Source organism: Phoxinus phoxinus (genome assembly GCF_949152265.1).
Source record: "Phoxinus phoxinus genome assembly, chromosome: 3".
In the NCBI taxonomy this organism is placed as follows: domain Eukaryota; kingdom Metazoa; phylum Chordata; class Actinopteri; order Cypriniformes; family Leuciscidae; genus Phoxinus; species Phoxinus phoxinus.
Genome location: NC_136878.1, coordinates 31,875,550 through 31,892,022, shown reverse-complemented (window position 1 = coordinate 31,892,022; position 16,473 = coordinate 31,875,550). Strand labels below are relative to the sequence as shown.

The following is a 16,473-nucleotide window of genomic DNA, read 5'->3' as shown; positions in this document are numbered from 1 at the left end:
TCACGGCTGATTGAGAGAAATCAGTGGAATAATTTGATGTACAACAGTGTTGTCTGAGGCTGACTGCAGGTTCTCTGAAAAATATTTTGCTGCGCACAAAGGCTTAGTGGCGAAGTCAAGTCCTTCCCTTAATTACCTGCTATTGTATCACACATCTCCCGCCCATCCCCCGCCACAGTAGGGTCCCATTTTAACCAGGCTCCCCATATGCCCCGGCTCACTTGTTGGCCTTTCCTCTTTGCCACCATCTGGCATATTAGTTCAGCCAAAATGAAAAAAAGAAAGAGCCAGACACAATGAGACAGAGAGCTAGCCCATCTGCTCCCTGCCAGACTCCCCAATCATTACTACACAAAAGCTGCATTTACCCTGCTACACAATCCACCGTTTTTAAACCTCTTATCCCCTCCGCTATCGTTGCTCCAAGAGGAAGTCATCCCTCAACCTGATTATGGATGCGTTTTTTTTTCCAAGCAAATGCGAACCAAATATGAACAATCAGGGGGACAATACAAGGTAGAGACGCGAAGGAAGCGTTCGGCCCCACAAGCTCGTCTTGACAGGGAAAACGATCCTCTCGGCCCCCTTGTCAAGTCAGGGCTCGAGCCGCTCGCTCTCTCCCCTGACGAACACGCACCAATGAGCATGCCCGCTCCGGCGGAAATGGCTGACAATCAAAGTGTTGTCGTCAAACATGGAGCAGTGACGGGGCAAAGATCGCTGCCGTCTGGCCCTCAGAGAGCACACGCTCACGCATTGATCCACCTTCTATCGGGCTTGTCATCACAATGAACTCACTACTGTGTTAAACCACAGGGGTGATACTGGATACAAATACATTATAGACTTAAAAGTCAACTGCACTTCAGTGGACAACCTTACTACTTACTACAACCTCGTCTACTACCACAGAATGTACATAAAATGTATTTAAGTTCCAGAAGTAACAATCTCCACTAAGAAATTGATTTTTATCACAAATGTATAAACTGTTTAAGACCGACCTATCATCAGCTTAGCAGGTGAAGCCAAAGGTCAGTGTGATATCAACTTCATCTTTAAAATATTCTGTGTAACTGCCAAATTCCCTGCGAAGAACTACATTATCCTCAATCCTAAAATGGGCAGCGCCTTGAATCCACCAATCAGAGAAGTCACTGTAGGCACTGTCACCATAGAAACGAGAACCACACCAAACTTGCCACACCCATAAAGCATGTATTCATTAGCAATTGTGTAATATATATATATATATATATATATATATATATATACTTTGAGCAATAGACATTTATGCAATTAACATTGTTAATTGTTAATTTAATTGTTAAATGTTAATTGCATAAATGTCTATTGCTCAAAGTATAATATATATATATATATATATATATATATTATAAACATATAAAAAGTATATTTTTAAACTAGCCTACATTGAATAATAAATGTCTATAGCTCAATATTTTGTTACAATATTTATATTATATAGTTTTATATTATACGTTATATGCCACTTTTAAAAACTTTTGGCAATCAAAAATCGTTTAAAGTATATATTTTTACACATTTTAATGGAAGTATAATTATGAGTTCATGGTTTAGAATACTTTGAGGAATTTTTTGAAATCCCAGTGAAGAAAATTAACAGGAAAAATACAAAATACAAAAAAGTAGGCGATCACTATAATCATGCAGAAACATGTGTACTAGCCTTTTAAATTTGTTCAGAGTATTTTGACAAAAAATGTGAATTCAAACTGAATGTTTTTCTTCACAGTTTGGTAAAAAGGAAAAATAAATAATAGGTGCCATTTGCGAAACCAGTGGGTTTAGTCTTAATGGAGATGCCAAACACAACGTGTCCTGACCTCTGCATATTCAGACCGCCTAATTGCACATCCAGACTCTGTGCTTTTACAATGCCAGCGAGAAGGCTGCGATCTATTTCTGGCTGTGTGGTCACACTATTGTGTGGGTGCAGAAAAATTCTGCTGCATTAAACTAATTTTCCAGCACCGCAGCCCACGACAACACTTAAAGTGCAAAACAGGTCATCAAGTGGAGTGAGTGGAAGAGGACGTCTAATCCATGTGAGGAGCTCGAGTTAATTCATCAGAGTGCCGGTTTGTCTAAACTGCCATTGCCCTGGCGTTCTGATTACACTAGCAGGGGGGGAAAGGTTGTAGCTACGAATGGAAGACGCAGCGAGCAGCTGTCGCGTCCGAGTGGGCTGATGTAAGCCCTATTCTCAGCGAGTCCGTGGCGGTTTCAATTACGCACTAACCCCTGACCCCACGCTGCTTGTAACCGAGAGATGAGAAGAGGTGCTGGGCATGACGCCTATAAGCTCCAAACGGCACTGACAGAATGGGATTTGGTGGCTCTAAATGAGGAGTTTGTGGCACTGTCCCTTCTCGAATTGAATGGGATTCCATCTGTGGTGCGTGTTTGGGGGATGGGCGGTCACTTTTCTTTGCCTTTTCGGAGCGGTTTTCTATAGACACGGCTACACTTTAGACGGTGGAGTGAGGCCACCTCTTCTGTTCTTCCTTCTGCCCCTTTTGACCCTCTGTCTGTGGTCAATGTGGAGATTGCCAGAAAGAGACAGCTGCACTCAAGGCTTCCCGCCTCAGTTCCCTGTTGCTCTTTGAGCCTTTCTTGGTTTTCCATTGATTTCTCCATCACCCTCTCAGCTGTGTGTATCTGCCGCTTTAGAAAATTTCATCTCTGTGGGGTGGACGAAGGCTAAGTTTCCCAGCCCGAAAATAAGAGAAATTCGAGACCCCTTGGCTTTGGCTTTGCGGCAACAATGTCCTTCCTCTCCAGGCGAAGAGAAATCCCTGGGGAAATCAGATAACATGCAGCCACATACAAAATTCAAGGCCAATAATCAAACCATCAATTGTTGGGATCAAGTCAAATGCGTTTGGCAGACGAGGATGGGCTTTTAAATGCACATCACACGAAACAGCAGGAGCTGGTCTTCCATTACAGTACAAATAATTCATACCCTGAGAGATTACTGTAAAGATTAAAAGATATGAGTGCGTTTCAACGCCAGAGATTCCACACGAAACACAATCAATTTGAGCCTGCGGTGCGTTTGCTGAAAGATGCTGATGCTGGCAGTTCCTTCTCTGATTCAGTAAGCACAGATTTTTTCTCCCTAATTATGGTCAAATTACAGACTCTGGCTGTGGGATCAGCAGCCTCTCCTCCCGTTCTCTTCCACAATCCTTCATTCTTCTGCGAAGACGGGGAAAATGCGACATATCTGTTTTAAAAACTCAATGGAGCACGCTGTGGTGAGCTGAAAGTGTTTACTAAAAGGAGCCATTTTAGAGTCTCACATTTTCACGAACTCGCACAATTTGGCAGAAACCTCTGTAGCTCTCCTTAAAACAAGTAGCAGGATCATGATACACTGATGGTATCAAACATCTGATAAATACCATGGTACTGAATCATTACCATTTTCACATACTATGGTCTTTACTTAGGATATGTCACACGGGCAACATGCCATGTTTTGCACCGTTTTCTGAATGTACAGCTATACTTGTACTCCACAGACAGACATATTGGCCAACGCAATGCTGTTTTTAGAGCATCTGATCTCTCTCAATCGTTCATCATTCATGTTGTATTAAATGTTTAGATCATCCAAAAATGAAAATTCAGTCAGTCATGGACTTTCAATGGAGAGACAGAAATCTCTCAGGTTTCGTTAAAATATTTTCATTTGTGGCTCAAAGATGAATGGAAGTCTTAGTCTTATGCTTTTGGAGCAACATGAGAGAAATAATTTTTTTGGGTGAACTAACCCATCTTCTGTATTAAAAACTCAAAACCACCCTAATTATACAGGTCTACCTTGTGGCCCAGGGAGTCTAGTTGATTTTGAAAACAGTAGTTTAGCACATTCCTAGTATTTACATGCTACTCTAAGAGACTTCAAAGAATAGCTATGTACTACTGTACCATTGCTGAAAAAACAAACATGAAATTACGATGGTACCATGTCCAAAAATCATTCTACTCATATAATTCTCTTATCCCAAATCTGAAACGGTCTCAAATATTCAAAAAAGGCCCTTTACACTAAAGATATCTGGATTACACATAAGTCAATGAACTCGCTGAGTCTAAATGCCACAAAAGGTTAATGACTAGCTGTTACGTTACTCTATGGCACACGCTGGACACACTTCATTTGACAAGTAGCCAAAAAGCCGAAAGCCCAGAAAATGCAATTGTATTATCTAAGCCCAGCACAAATGTGATTTTTCTTTTTTAAAGAGAACAGCACAGACTTCAAATACCATGTGGATTGTTCAATGAAAAGGACATGTCAAATGCAATGTTCACAAAGTTGAGAATATGAGCTGTAAAGATGTAATTGGCATGATAAAATGTCTAAGTTGTTAGTTATTACATTAGTACTTAAGAACCTTAGTCAGATGCCATAGTTAATTTGACACAAACAAGGATGGGAGAGATGGAAACAGAAGTAAAATTCATAAAAAGGGATATGTAACTCAAACATTTGCAAATTTAATGAATGATTTATACAGAATTTAGTTTTTCTAATGCTTCATGAATGAGGCCCAATATGTTGTATTGTCATCGGTTGCATCTATTTTTCATAACGCATTCTTTACGATTATAATTTTTTTGGTCCACCAGAAATGTGTGGAAAGAACAGATAATTGCTGCTTTTTATCTTACAATTCTGAGAAATTGTGAGTATTCTTTGTCAGAATTGCGAGCTTATATTTTGCAATTTACACTTGGGATGCACCGATATGAACATTTTGGCCGATACTGATAAATCTTACTGGTAAATTTATAAATTGAAATCCAATTTTTTTATATAATTATTGAGAGCCTGATTACAAATACAAAAGTCTCACCATTAAAAAAACATGTCCCAAGCACACAATTATAATGTTCTCATAATTTTATCTAGCCAACATGACAGCCTATATGACAGCACATGTTGCACTTAACTGTATAATCCTTTTTTTTTAAAGTGATTCCAATCATATTTCAAGCATATCAAAACCATCATGGCGAACAGTGCGCATCTGAAGTGTCTCAGCTGAAGGAAATAATCCATTATTTATCAGCTTTAATATATCGGGCCGATAATGATAATATTAAAAATGAACATATATCGGCTAATGCCGTTATGGTGGCCGATATGTTGTGCATCCCTAATTCACACTTTCTTTCTCAGAATTGTAAGTTTAAATCAGTTATCATCTTAATTATTTCCTGTTCATAAAGATGCCCAAAACCACATTATAAATTCACAAAATAAATATTTTGTTAATGAAAAAAAAAAAAAAAAAACGCAAAAGAAATAACATCTAAACAGGCTTCCATAGGAAAGACATATTTTTATATATATTTCATCAGCTGACCATGGCTCAATTACAATGCAGTCAAATTCAATATTGCATCTAATCTGACTACGGTCCATACTGGCTATTGCTGTAATGCCATACTACATCAGCACAACAAAGTGATCACATGACAAGAAAACAACAGCATTTCTAAAGAGTGACGGTTACACTAACCCTTTTTCTGGGTGGTCCTTTATCTTGCTCTTTCCCTCCCTTGCCACTCTTGGCTTGCTTGGCGGCCTTCTGCTCTCCTGGCTGCTTGATGGTGATGCGGATCTCAGGGGGACAGATGTAGTTCTCCAGGTTCTTTGGAGGCTTCTTGGCCCGCTTGGTCGTTTGGATCTTCAACTTCAAGCTGCCTTCGGAGAAACTGGCCTCCTTGATGGAGAATTCCTGCTCCTCCAGCACATCTCCCTGCCCCCACCTCTCACTGTCCGCATTGGAAGTGACATCCATGTCCTTCCCCAAACCGAGATCTTCGTCCTCTTCATGGTCCTGTTGCTCTCCAGGTAAAGGGAGGCTCTTCATTGGACTGGCGAGGAGACCCACCTCACTGAGGTCAGCTCTGTTGATGGTGGTAACAGTGGAGAAGAACTCCTCGTTTCCTTTGGGCCGGGCCGTCCGATTAAGGTCTCTTTGCTCCATTGATAATCTCAAAGCTTGGTCCAAGAATCAGGAAACAGGGACCCAAAGGGACAGTTGGGCACCGGTCCGGGTGATTGAGTTTAATCAGTGAGGGATGGCTTTTGGCTCTACTGCTCCCGGAATCTTATAAATCTCGCTAAGGTGGAGTTTTTCCCAGGTGAAACTGAAAGTAGAGTAAAAAAAGAGCAATTTATTAGTTGATTAAAACTATAAACATTCATATATGAGACATGCTAAATCCTATTGAACAGGTAAAAAGTCTGTATCAAAGCATTTACACATCACATTCTTACTAGCATGTGTCGTAACATGGCTAAATCAATTTTTTTTCAGGGTTAATCAGTTTCTGTTGTTCTAACAAGTAGCAACAAGTGACAAGACGTATTGTTAGCACTTCTATTTCTATTAGCCTACATAGTGCTGAGTAGCCCACTCCAGACAAATCTCATAAGTCCAATAAGGTAAACATAGATGTGTATTAAATACCAAAAGTCATTTTAATTGTTTTTAATTAGAGATGCATGATTTATCTGAACTAGGGATGCACGATAAAGAAAATTTGGCCGATATATTAAAGGCGATAAAAAATTTATTATTTCCTTCAGCTGAGACACTTCTGATGCTCACTGGTCGCCATGATGGTTTTAAATTGCTTGAAATATAATTTAAAATCACTTCAAAAAGGTAAATACAGTTAAGTGCAACATGTGCACCACAATTGTCATATATAGGCTAAATAAAATTATAATTATATGCTTGGGACATGGCTTTTAATGGTGAGAATTTATTTTTTAGGCAATTTGTATTTGATTTTTATTGATTGATCAGGCTCTCAAAAATGAAATAAAAATCTGGATTTATATTTACAGGCCAATATATTGGTTACCGGCATTCAAATATAAAAAATGATCGGTATCGACCAAAAATTTTCATATCGATGCATCCCTAATCTGAACCATATAAAATGATAATAAAGATTTTGTTTTATTGATCCTCTTTTATTTTAACCATGTTTTTACATGACTTTTGAAATCATCTAACACTCACTTAATCTTGAAAAACACATTGGCCTGGTTCCACAGACAGGGCTTAGATTAAGCCAGGATGTGCATCTTGAGACAAAACAATGGCAGTGGCATATTTTAAGGTATGTCAGAGCAAGTTGCCCTTAGTTAAAACAGCTTAAACATGCATTTTAGTCTGGGACTAGTCTTATCCTCGTCTGTGAAACTAAGAGTTAATATCATTCAAAAATATTTGTCTTAATCTAACAAAACTCAAAAAGAATATACATTTTTTATACGGCACATTATAATGCTAAGATGCCAACATATAGATTTAAACCACTGATTTTAGTGGTTTAGAACTAAAATGTTTGACATATATTTAGACACAATAGTATATCATTTTTAAATCAGCCATTTATCAGTTATGTGCCATTACATTAAAATAATTGACAGTTTATTGGTAAAATTTAAATAGAATTTGTAAACAGTTAAGTATGTCAGGGCTGGTAGGCTATGTGATGAAATACTTCCTCAGTACTGTAATTCCTATTTAAGTGGGCAAGGTGAATTACAGAACAAGACAAATATGTCTTTGTTAAACCACCAATTAATCAGGATCGGGGTTTAAGCACACAGTCTTCAACCCCAAACGGTTGTACTGCTGGCTCCAGGCAAACTCCCTGACACCATAATTACATTGCTGACCAGCTCATTTGCTTTAGTGGTCAGTTGAGTAAGCCTAGTCACGGTGTGAAAGTCAACAAATGAGGCCTCTGGCCCAGTGATAAACACTTTCCAGACATCAAACAAACCACAAACTGAGCGACCACATACCTGGAAAAGCCCAATTAGGGTTGAATATAACACCTCCACAGCACACATCAAATTGGGCATTGAATGAATTTAGCATAATTTTGGGGGGGATACCGGCTTTCAACATATCAATTATTTCAGTCCAAACAAACCACGATTAACAAATTAAATCACAATCTGTTCTGTTGACTGCACAACTAGCCTAGATCTAAAAATAATTCTAAAACGCATTCTGATTGGCTCAGACTGATGACATACGGATGTTATGTCATACCTATGTCAAGGCCCGGAGACACACACAGTTAAGCCTGACAAAACAAAGTTGACAATAGCCAGGAATGGTGGACCATGGCAAATTTAAAAATAATCCTTGAAATAAGCAGTTTCTATTTTGGAGAGGAGATCAACACAAACTCTCCATTCGCCAAGCATCAGCCGGATGATGTCAGTATTGATGTATAGACTGAGGGTTCGGAGCATCGAGCTCAGTCTCTCATCTGCTCTTGGCTTGTTGTCAGACAGAGCTCAGTGTCATTTACCCTTTCAACTGCCAGACAGGTGACAGATGAGAGGCTACTGAAAACAACGCCAGCTATCGCAAGACAGCCTGGATCCACGCTAGACTAAACAGCTCAATCTATCCATCATATCATGACAGTCAAAATAGCATGTTTCTCATTCCAGCCTGTGCCGACTCAAACACAGCCATTCACAAATCCTCAATTGAAACCCAGTTGTTTATCTTAGTTGTCTATACCTCTTGAGTAGTGTCCCGATGCATCTTGGGTGTTCTAGCTGTTTGGCAAACCAAATAAAAGTGTGACGCCAATTCACAATGGCCACGTACACACTGCAGCTAAAAACGGTTGTCACTCCTCTTTAAGGCCTTAATACTGTTCTGTACAAATATGGTTCAGTATGGAAGCTGACTTAAAACTAGTCAATTACAGGCCGATCTCTAATCTGCCATTTCTGTCAAAGATATTAGAAAAAGCAGTATCCTCACAACTGTGTTCCTTTCTTGAAAGAAATGATATCTGCGAGGATTTTCAGTCCGGATTTAGACCGTACCATAGTACCGAGACAGCTCTCGTTAGAGTCACAAATGATTTGCTCTTATCATCCGATCGTGGTTGTATCTCTCTATTAGTATTACTGGATCTTAGTGCTGCATTTGACACCATTGACCACAACATCCTTTTAAATAGACTCGAACATTATGTTGGCATTAGTGGAATTGCACTAGCATGGTTTAAATCATACTTATCTGACCGTTATCAGTTTGTAGCAGTAAATGAAGAGATGTCTTATCAATCACAAGTTCAGTATGGCGTACCACAAGGCTCAGTACTAGGACCGCTGCTGTTCACTCTGTATATGCTACCATTAGGAGATATCATTAGGAAACATGGAATTAGCTTTCACTGTTATGCCGACGATACTCAGCTGTATATTTCTTCAAAACCTAACGAAATCTACCAATTCACAAAATTAACGGAATGCATAGCTGATATAAAAAATTGGATGACTAGTAATTTCCTACTACTAAATTCAGAAAAAACAGAGATTCTAATTATTGGACAAAAAAACTTCCACACGTAATAACCTAGAGTACTGTCTAACACTTGATGGCTGCTCTGTTAAGTCTTCGTCGTCGGTTAGGAACCTGGGTGTGCTCTTTGATACCAATCTTTCATTTGAAAGTCATGTGTCTAGTATCTGCAAAACCGCTTTCTTCCATCTTAAAAATATATCTAAATTACGTCATATGCTCTCAATGAATAATGCAGAACAATTAGTTCATGCGTTTATGACCTCAAGGCTAGATTATTGTAATGCTCTACTGGGTGGCTGCCCTGCACGCTTAATAAACAAACTACAGCTAGTTCAAAACGCAGCAGCTCGAGTTCTTACTAGAACCAGGAAGTATGACCATATTAGCCCTGTTCTGTCAACACTGCATTGGCTGCCTATTAAACATCGTATAAATTTTAAAATATTGCTGATCACTTACAAAGCACTAAATGGTTTAGCTCCGCAGTACTTGAGCGAGCTCTTAACGCATTATAGTCCTTCACGTCTACTGCGATCTCAAAATTCCGGCCAGTTAATAATACCTAGAATATCAAAATCGACTGCTGGCGGTAGATCCTTTTCCTATTTAGCACCAAAACTTTGGAACAGTCTTCCTACCATTGTCCGGGAAGCAGACACACTCTGTCAGTTCAAATCTAGACTAAAAACACATCTCTTCGGCCTAGCATACACATAACACATTATAGACTTATATAATTAGGCTGCATAGTTTAGAACAGCCGGGACCGGGAACACTTCCCGTAAATCCTGATGTACTTGGTACATCATAAGAAGGATGGCGTCTACGCTAATATTAGTCTCTCTGTCTATCCCGAGGTTTACCGCTGTCCACCGGAACCAGGCCGTATCCAGATCTGATGAAGGACCAGCGCCAGGACACGACGACGACGACGCTGACCTGAAGTGTCAACCAGTCTCTCCTCCTCTCCACTCCGACTTCAACCAACCGAAACTGGACAAATACTCTGATTCATTCTGAACTTCATACACTGTTCACTCATTGGCCAGAGGAGAACTGGCCCCCGACTGAGCCTGGGTTCTCCCAAGGTTTTTTTCTCCATTCTGTCACCTGATGGAGTTTTGGTTCCTTGCCGCTGTTGCCTTACCTTCTGGCTTGCTTAGTTGGGGACATTTAATATTCAACAATATTATAGATCTGCCTTAAAGGTGGATGATGATGAAATTGTTTTTTTTGTATTATTTTCATGTTATCACTGTGAAGCTGCTTTGATACAATCTGTATTGTAAAAAGCGCTATATAAATAAAGATGACTTGACTTGACTTGACTTAAAGTACAAAAATTAAAAGGTAATTGAGATTATTTTTACTCGTTATGATTTCTTACAATTGTGACTTACAGTATTTTAGTATTTTAATACAGTTGGGACTTTATTTCTTGGAATTGTGACTACATTTAAAATAATTGCAACTTTATTTCTTACAATTTTGTATATCTCGCGATTAGGGATGCACCATATTTTCAGCAATCGAAATTATTCAGCCAAAATAGCTATTTTCATTATTGGGCCAAAATAGTTTTGGAGGGTCAGGGCCCGGACGAAATCAGTGACCGAAACAGGTGTTTAATTAATTCTTCTCAGATGGCACGTTTTGACTGTGTTCAGCGTCCATTTCATGCACACAACGTGGATAAGCTACAACAGCTAAACATGTCAACCATGTGGACACTAGCTCTGGATTGACCATATTAATTTCATGATTTTAATCAGTAATATGGTCTGTTAAATCTAAAATATTTGAGTCTGTACTGTTTTCTGTTAATGTGCAGCGTGAACAACATTTCACTAAACATCTGTAGCATCATGCCTGCCATTCAATAATTGCAAGCTTTGTGCTTTTTTACTTTTAATATGAAGCAACGTTTTGAATTTCAAAATCCTCCCTCACCTTACTCGTCTTCCGAGAGAACGATTTCTCTGAACCCACTGCGAGTGCCACAGAGAAAACCAAAGCATGCAAAATATGCAAACTTCATCTAAATTGAAATTATTTTGTTTTCCACTCCAGATGTACCCTTATCAAAATAATATATTTATTTTAAAATGTAACATTAACATTGTAATGTTGTAAACAAAGCAAAATATTAAATGTGCAAAGAAACTGGCATTTTTCAAGTCGACTAGCAGTGTCGTTTAATCGACTAGTCTTGCACATCCCTATTCTTTAGGGATGTGTCCAATCAAAACACCCTAGCGACCACTAAGAACCACTCAGAACAACCTAGCAACCACCTAGCAACTATCCAGAACAAATATACATCAACCTACAACCACTCAAAACATGTTTGTCTCAAGTCACTAGCACTACTTTTGTCAAAAAAGACCTAGCCTACACAATACGGATTAAACTGTTGGCATTCACTTCCGCAAGTAAATACGGTTGTTCACATAGTCAGTCAATAATCAAGGCTGGAGATTTCTTGACTCAGTGTGATTCCTGGTTGTGTAAGTCTAATCCATACACTCACAAAAATAATGCCCCTTACTCAATACTAATCCCCAACACACAGTTTATGTAACAGAGAGCCCTGTCTGGTATAGTGGGCACGCTAACTGCACACTAATTGTGTAAGAAAACAGTCGGCTCATAAACAGGTTTATTATTATCACAAATACGCCCCGGGCAGACCGTGGGTAACTACAACACATAAAGCAGTTCTGTGTCAGCAGCACTGCCTGTGGCAGACTCAAAGGGGGGCATATATTCAGACGCTCATACTCAAGGGGCTTTGCATACTGATCTGCCCTCTTTTCTGATGCATCTCAATTAAGATGATCAGAGCATCAGGGGGTAATTATCTGAACGAATTCATCTCGCTCAGCTCAACAAAATCAGCTCAACTGGGTTATGACTATAAATCAATCAAATGCGTTTCAATAGTTGCTGAAAATTACAAAAATAAACTGTAATCAGGGTTTAACAACCTAGGGGCTGGTTGAAGGAACTGCCACTCGCCCTGTCAGGCCAGTTCAGTGGTATCACTAAATTGTGTTATCCATGTTTTATGCCTTAGAAACTGGTTTTGTGTGATGTATTGAACATTTCTGTAGCAAATTTAACCATTTAAAACTTCAAGGTAAAGTTATGTAGCTTGTGATAGTCCTGGTAATCTTGATTAAAATAAATGTTATTGTTTTTTAACAAAAGGCCATTTACAACTACCTTTATGGAGCTGTGTATATAATTTCATTAAAGTTGTATGTGTGTGTGTGTGTGTGTGTGTGTGTGTGTGTATGTGTATAAGAAATTGCTTAAATATATACATATAAAATATATATATTATATATATATATATATATTATATTTATATATAAATATATATTCACTAGCTTATTTTTATTTTCAATATATATTTTATTTTAAATTTGTGTTCAAATAAAAATGTGCCAGTGAAGATGTTAGCAGGGCAAGCAAAATCTGAACTCCTAAAAAACACTCTTGATCCCTGATATTAATATGACAGTATATTTTGTTAGCGAGATGTAACAGTATGTTCAGGGCTTCTTTAAACGCATACGTGCTCCAAGGACTTTTTTTGAACGGACACAATCTGTAGTCGGGTGTCAAGACTGTGTGCGGTGGTGAGAGGATTCCTTTCTGTCCCCGTCCCTTTTAAGGCCATGAACAGAGAGCAGGCTTGAGGTAGACTCACAAATAGCCTTGCCAAACAACCATGTGCTCACACTTTGTTGAGGTCTGGTGGTAAACAGAGGAAACTCTAAGCAGCTTTATCGTCATCTTTTGGATAAGATGGGATCCAGTTACAATTAAAACTCCTTTGAGATAATAAACATACTTTAATTCTCAATTGTTTACAATAATTGTTCTATTAGTTTCCTGCAGCCAATCGGTCTTCATTCTTATCCTATATCCAATAAGTATTTGTGTCCATTAAATGGTCACTAATGGCTTGTTTCCACAGAGCGGTATGGCACAGTAGAGTGCAGAACGGTACGCAATTATTTCCGTTTCGATATAGTCAGAAGTTGTGAATATTCACTTACAAACTTGAATATTTTCACTGAAATGAACAGTTTGCAAAGGAACTGATTCAAACTGACTGTGTTTTTGTTACTACCGGTAATCAAAGCAAAGAAGGATAATGATCAATAATGAGTAATTCCTTCATGCATATCTTTCTTCTTTTTTTTTTTTTTAGACATTTTAATCAAAATTTCATAAGGATCTTGTGGAGAAAACGACAGACTTCCACTGGTGACAATAATTTATGCCATTGAAATCCCACAAGCTTGAGTTAATTTTGAATACAATGCCCACATCTCAAAATCCAATCAACAACCAATAGATAATGTCCCCACCCTGCTTTTTGTCTACAATCCATTACACACAGATGTATCACAATAAGGAAAAAATATCTAGCACTACTTTTGTTTTATTGCAACTTTAAGGAACAATTTTTTTTATTCATTGTATTTTTACATTTACAAATGTTGCTTAATTTTATGCAAAGCAAAATTATTGAAAATACATATGCCAAATACTGGATATAATCCAATTCCAGCCTAATTGTTATTGCCAAGAAACACAGTGAAGGACAGAAGTGCAGTCCGTTCAATGGAGATTCTATTAACGATTTTTTTTGGAAATACATATTTTTTGTGTTTTGTCAGCTTGAACGAGCGAACACCCATGCACACAGCAGCACACCATATTGAACGGACTGTACTTCTCCCTCACAGTCTGATTTTCGTTTGTGTGAAATCAAATAAGGCGTCTACTCTGGCTAACATCAATAGACCCCTCAGAAGCGGCACAGTTCTACAAACGAAGGGAAACTTCACAATCCCGGCCATATTTGTTCAAGGCAGACATCAATTGTCATGACACGGCTGAATTACACACTCCATGTGCCGTAGCTTCGGGCGGCTACACAAATATATTCTACATCAATGGTGGGACGTAAATAAACACTCACTGGTAGCATGGTGAGGTTGCCAGGATTGAAACAGAATTAAACCAAATGTGTCTGCTGTCTAAAAAGCATGCTTTCTTTTCCACCGCCTTGACCAGACACAGTCACACAGTGAAAGGCTGACCATGATGTTCATTTCAAGGCCAGTTAAGAAATCTAGCTTCTTGAATGGCTGGGCTGCCACATCGGACAACACTAATGGGACAAGGTGCTAAAGTGACATAAGGGGCATGGTTGAAAAGATTTTACAATCCAATGACCTCAAAAAGAACCGATACAAATTTTTAGGCCTGCAAATCAAATCACAATTGCCTTGACAACAAAAAACAATTAAACACGCTACTAAACAATCCTTCATCAGCAACTGCTTCCGTTCACCATTCCCACCAGTTTGCACTTTTCTAATGGAAGTCTATGAGGATCTGTGGATTGTAGTTGTAGATTAAATTTAAATGGAAATTATCCAAAAAATATACAATGTGAAAATAATTAAATTAACTTTTTGTGACTTAATTTACATATTTACTGAGGTCATAGTACACTACACAGTACAAAAAGTCTGTAATTGTATTGCTTTATTGGTCAGATTTTCATGTATTTTGAAATTATCTGTAAAATTACTGAAATATGCTGTAAATTCGCATTGCCCAGTGTAATATAGTGTTGTCAAAAATATAGATATTTCGATATGTATTGATAAAATATCTGACATGGTTCCAATATTCCTTTTCTGCAGTACCGATACTGCGCGTTGTTACGCTCTCTTCTCTCCGACGGCGAATTTACTTTACTGTTAAAACCACCAGAAAAACGTAAAGCCATGTTCATTTTATTTGTCTCTTTATTCTAATCTATTTATTTGTGCTATCGTTTGCAATTTGTTTTTCAAACCTGACTTTTTACTTGTAATTATTTTGTAAACGTAGTTCAACGATTCAAATAAAGCCTCCCTGTGCTGTGTGAAAGCTACTGAGGCAAAATTAGCCAAATTATCTAAACAAATTGAGATAATAATAATACAAATATTTGTATGGCAGTATATGGGAGTTTTTCCATGGTATCGAAGCCATTAAACTAAAGTTGACTGTGTGTGTGTTTTAAACTTTGGATGCGGACCATTAGTAATTTAAAATGTTTATGATGTTTAAATTTGAGGTGTCAGTTGGTGTAGTTTTGTTTTTTGATCGACATTAGCCAAGTCCTACTCCCTAGTTTTGTTGTTTTAGGCTTTCCCTTACATTTTGTTGCCAAATAACTGCCATGTTTCCACCTGAGGAAAAAGTAGAGTGGATTTATAATAATTAACCATTGGTACACATGAGCCATGACATAATATACGAATTTGGAATTTAAGGCATTCGACATAGACTTCATCTATGGTGCTATTGTATCTTCTAGCGGGGCTACCAAAATGCATCACCTCCCTGCCCGATGGGTATCTTAAATAGTGAAATAAAATTCCTTCCTTGATTTACATTGTTCACTCTTTTGACTTGTTATCTAAAGAAAAAATAAGATCATGGATGTTTTTAATCATGTGGATTTGTTCGCAGTGAAGTTTAGCCAATGCTAACGTACTTGCCGTGTGTGTGTTAGTGATGAGTGGATCACGGCTATTTCCGCAGGTTTGGCGGACCAAATAATAAAATATAATATAATAATAATAATAATAATAATTCATTACATTTATATAGCGCCTTTCTGGACACTCAAAGCGCTTTACATAGAAGGGGGGAATCTCCTCAACCACCACCAATGTGCAGCATCCACCTGGATGATGCGACGGCAGCCATATTGCGCCAGAACGCCCACCACACACCAGCTTACTGGTGGAGAGGAGACAGTGATGAAGCCAATTAGTATATATAGGAGGATGATTAGGAGGCCATGATGGACAGAGGCCACTGGGCAAATTTGGCCAGGATGCCGGGGTTACACCCCTACTCTTTCGAAAGACATCCTGGGATTTTTAGTGACCACAGAGAGTCAGGACCTCGGTTTAACGTCTCATCCGAAGGACGATGCTCTTTTGACAGTATAATGTCCCCG

The 16,473-nt window shown here is 38.4% G+C and overlaps 1 protein-coding gene across 1 annotated transcript in view; it reads right to left on the bottom strand.

Annotated features, from left to right (window-relative positions):
- Nucleotides 1-16,473, bottom strand: part of setbp1 (SET binding protein 1) — a 67,732-nt gene that overhangs the window by 40,789 nt on the left and 10,470 nt on the right. The window contains exon 2 of the mRNA XM_079608163.1: nucleotides 5,583-6,216. Coding sequence (XP_079464289.1) covers nucleotides 5,583-6,053 — 471 coding nt within the window. The 5' untranslated portion in view covers nucleotides 6,054-6,216. The remainder of the gene's footprint in view (nucleotides 1-5,582; nucleotides 6,217-16,473) is intronic.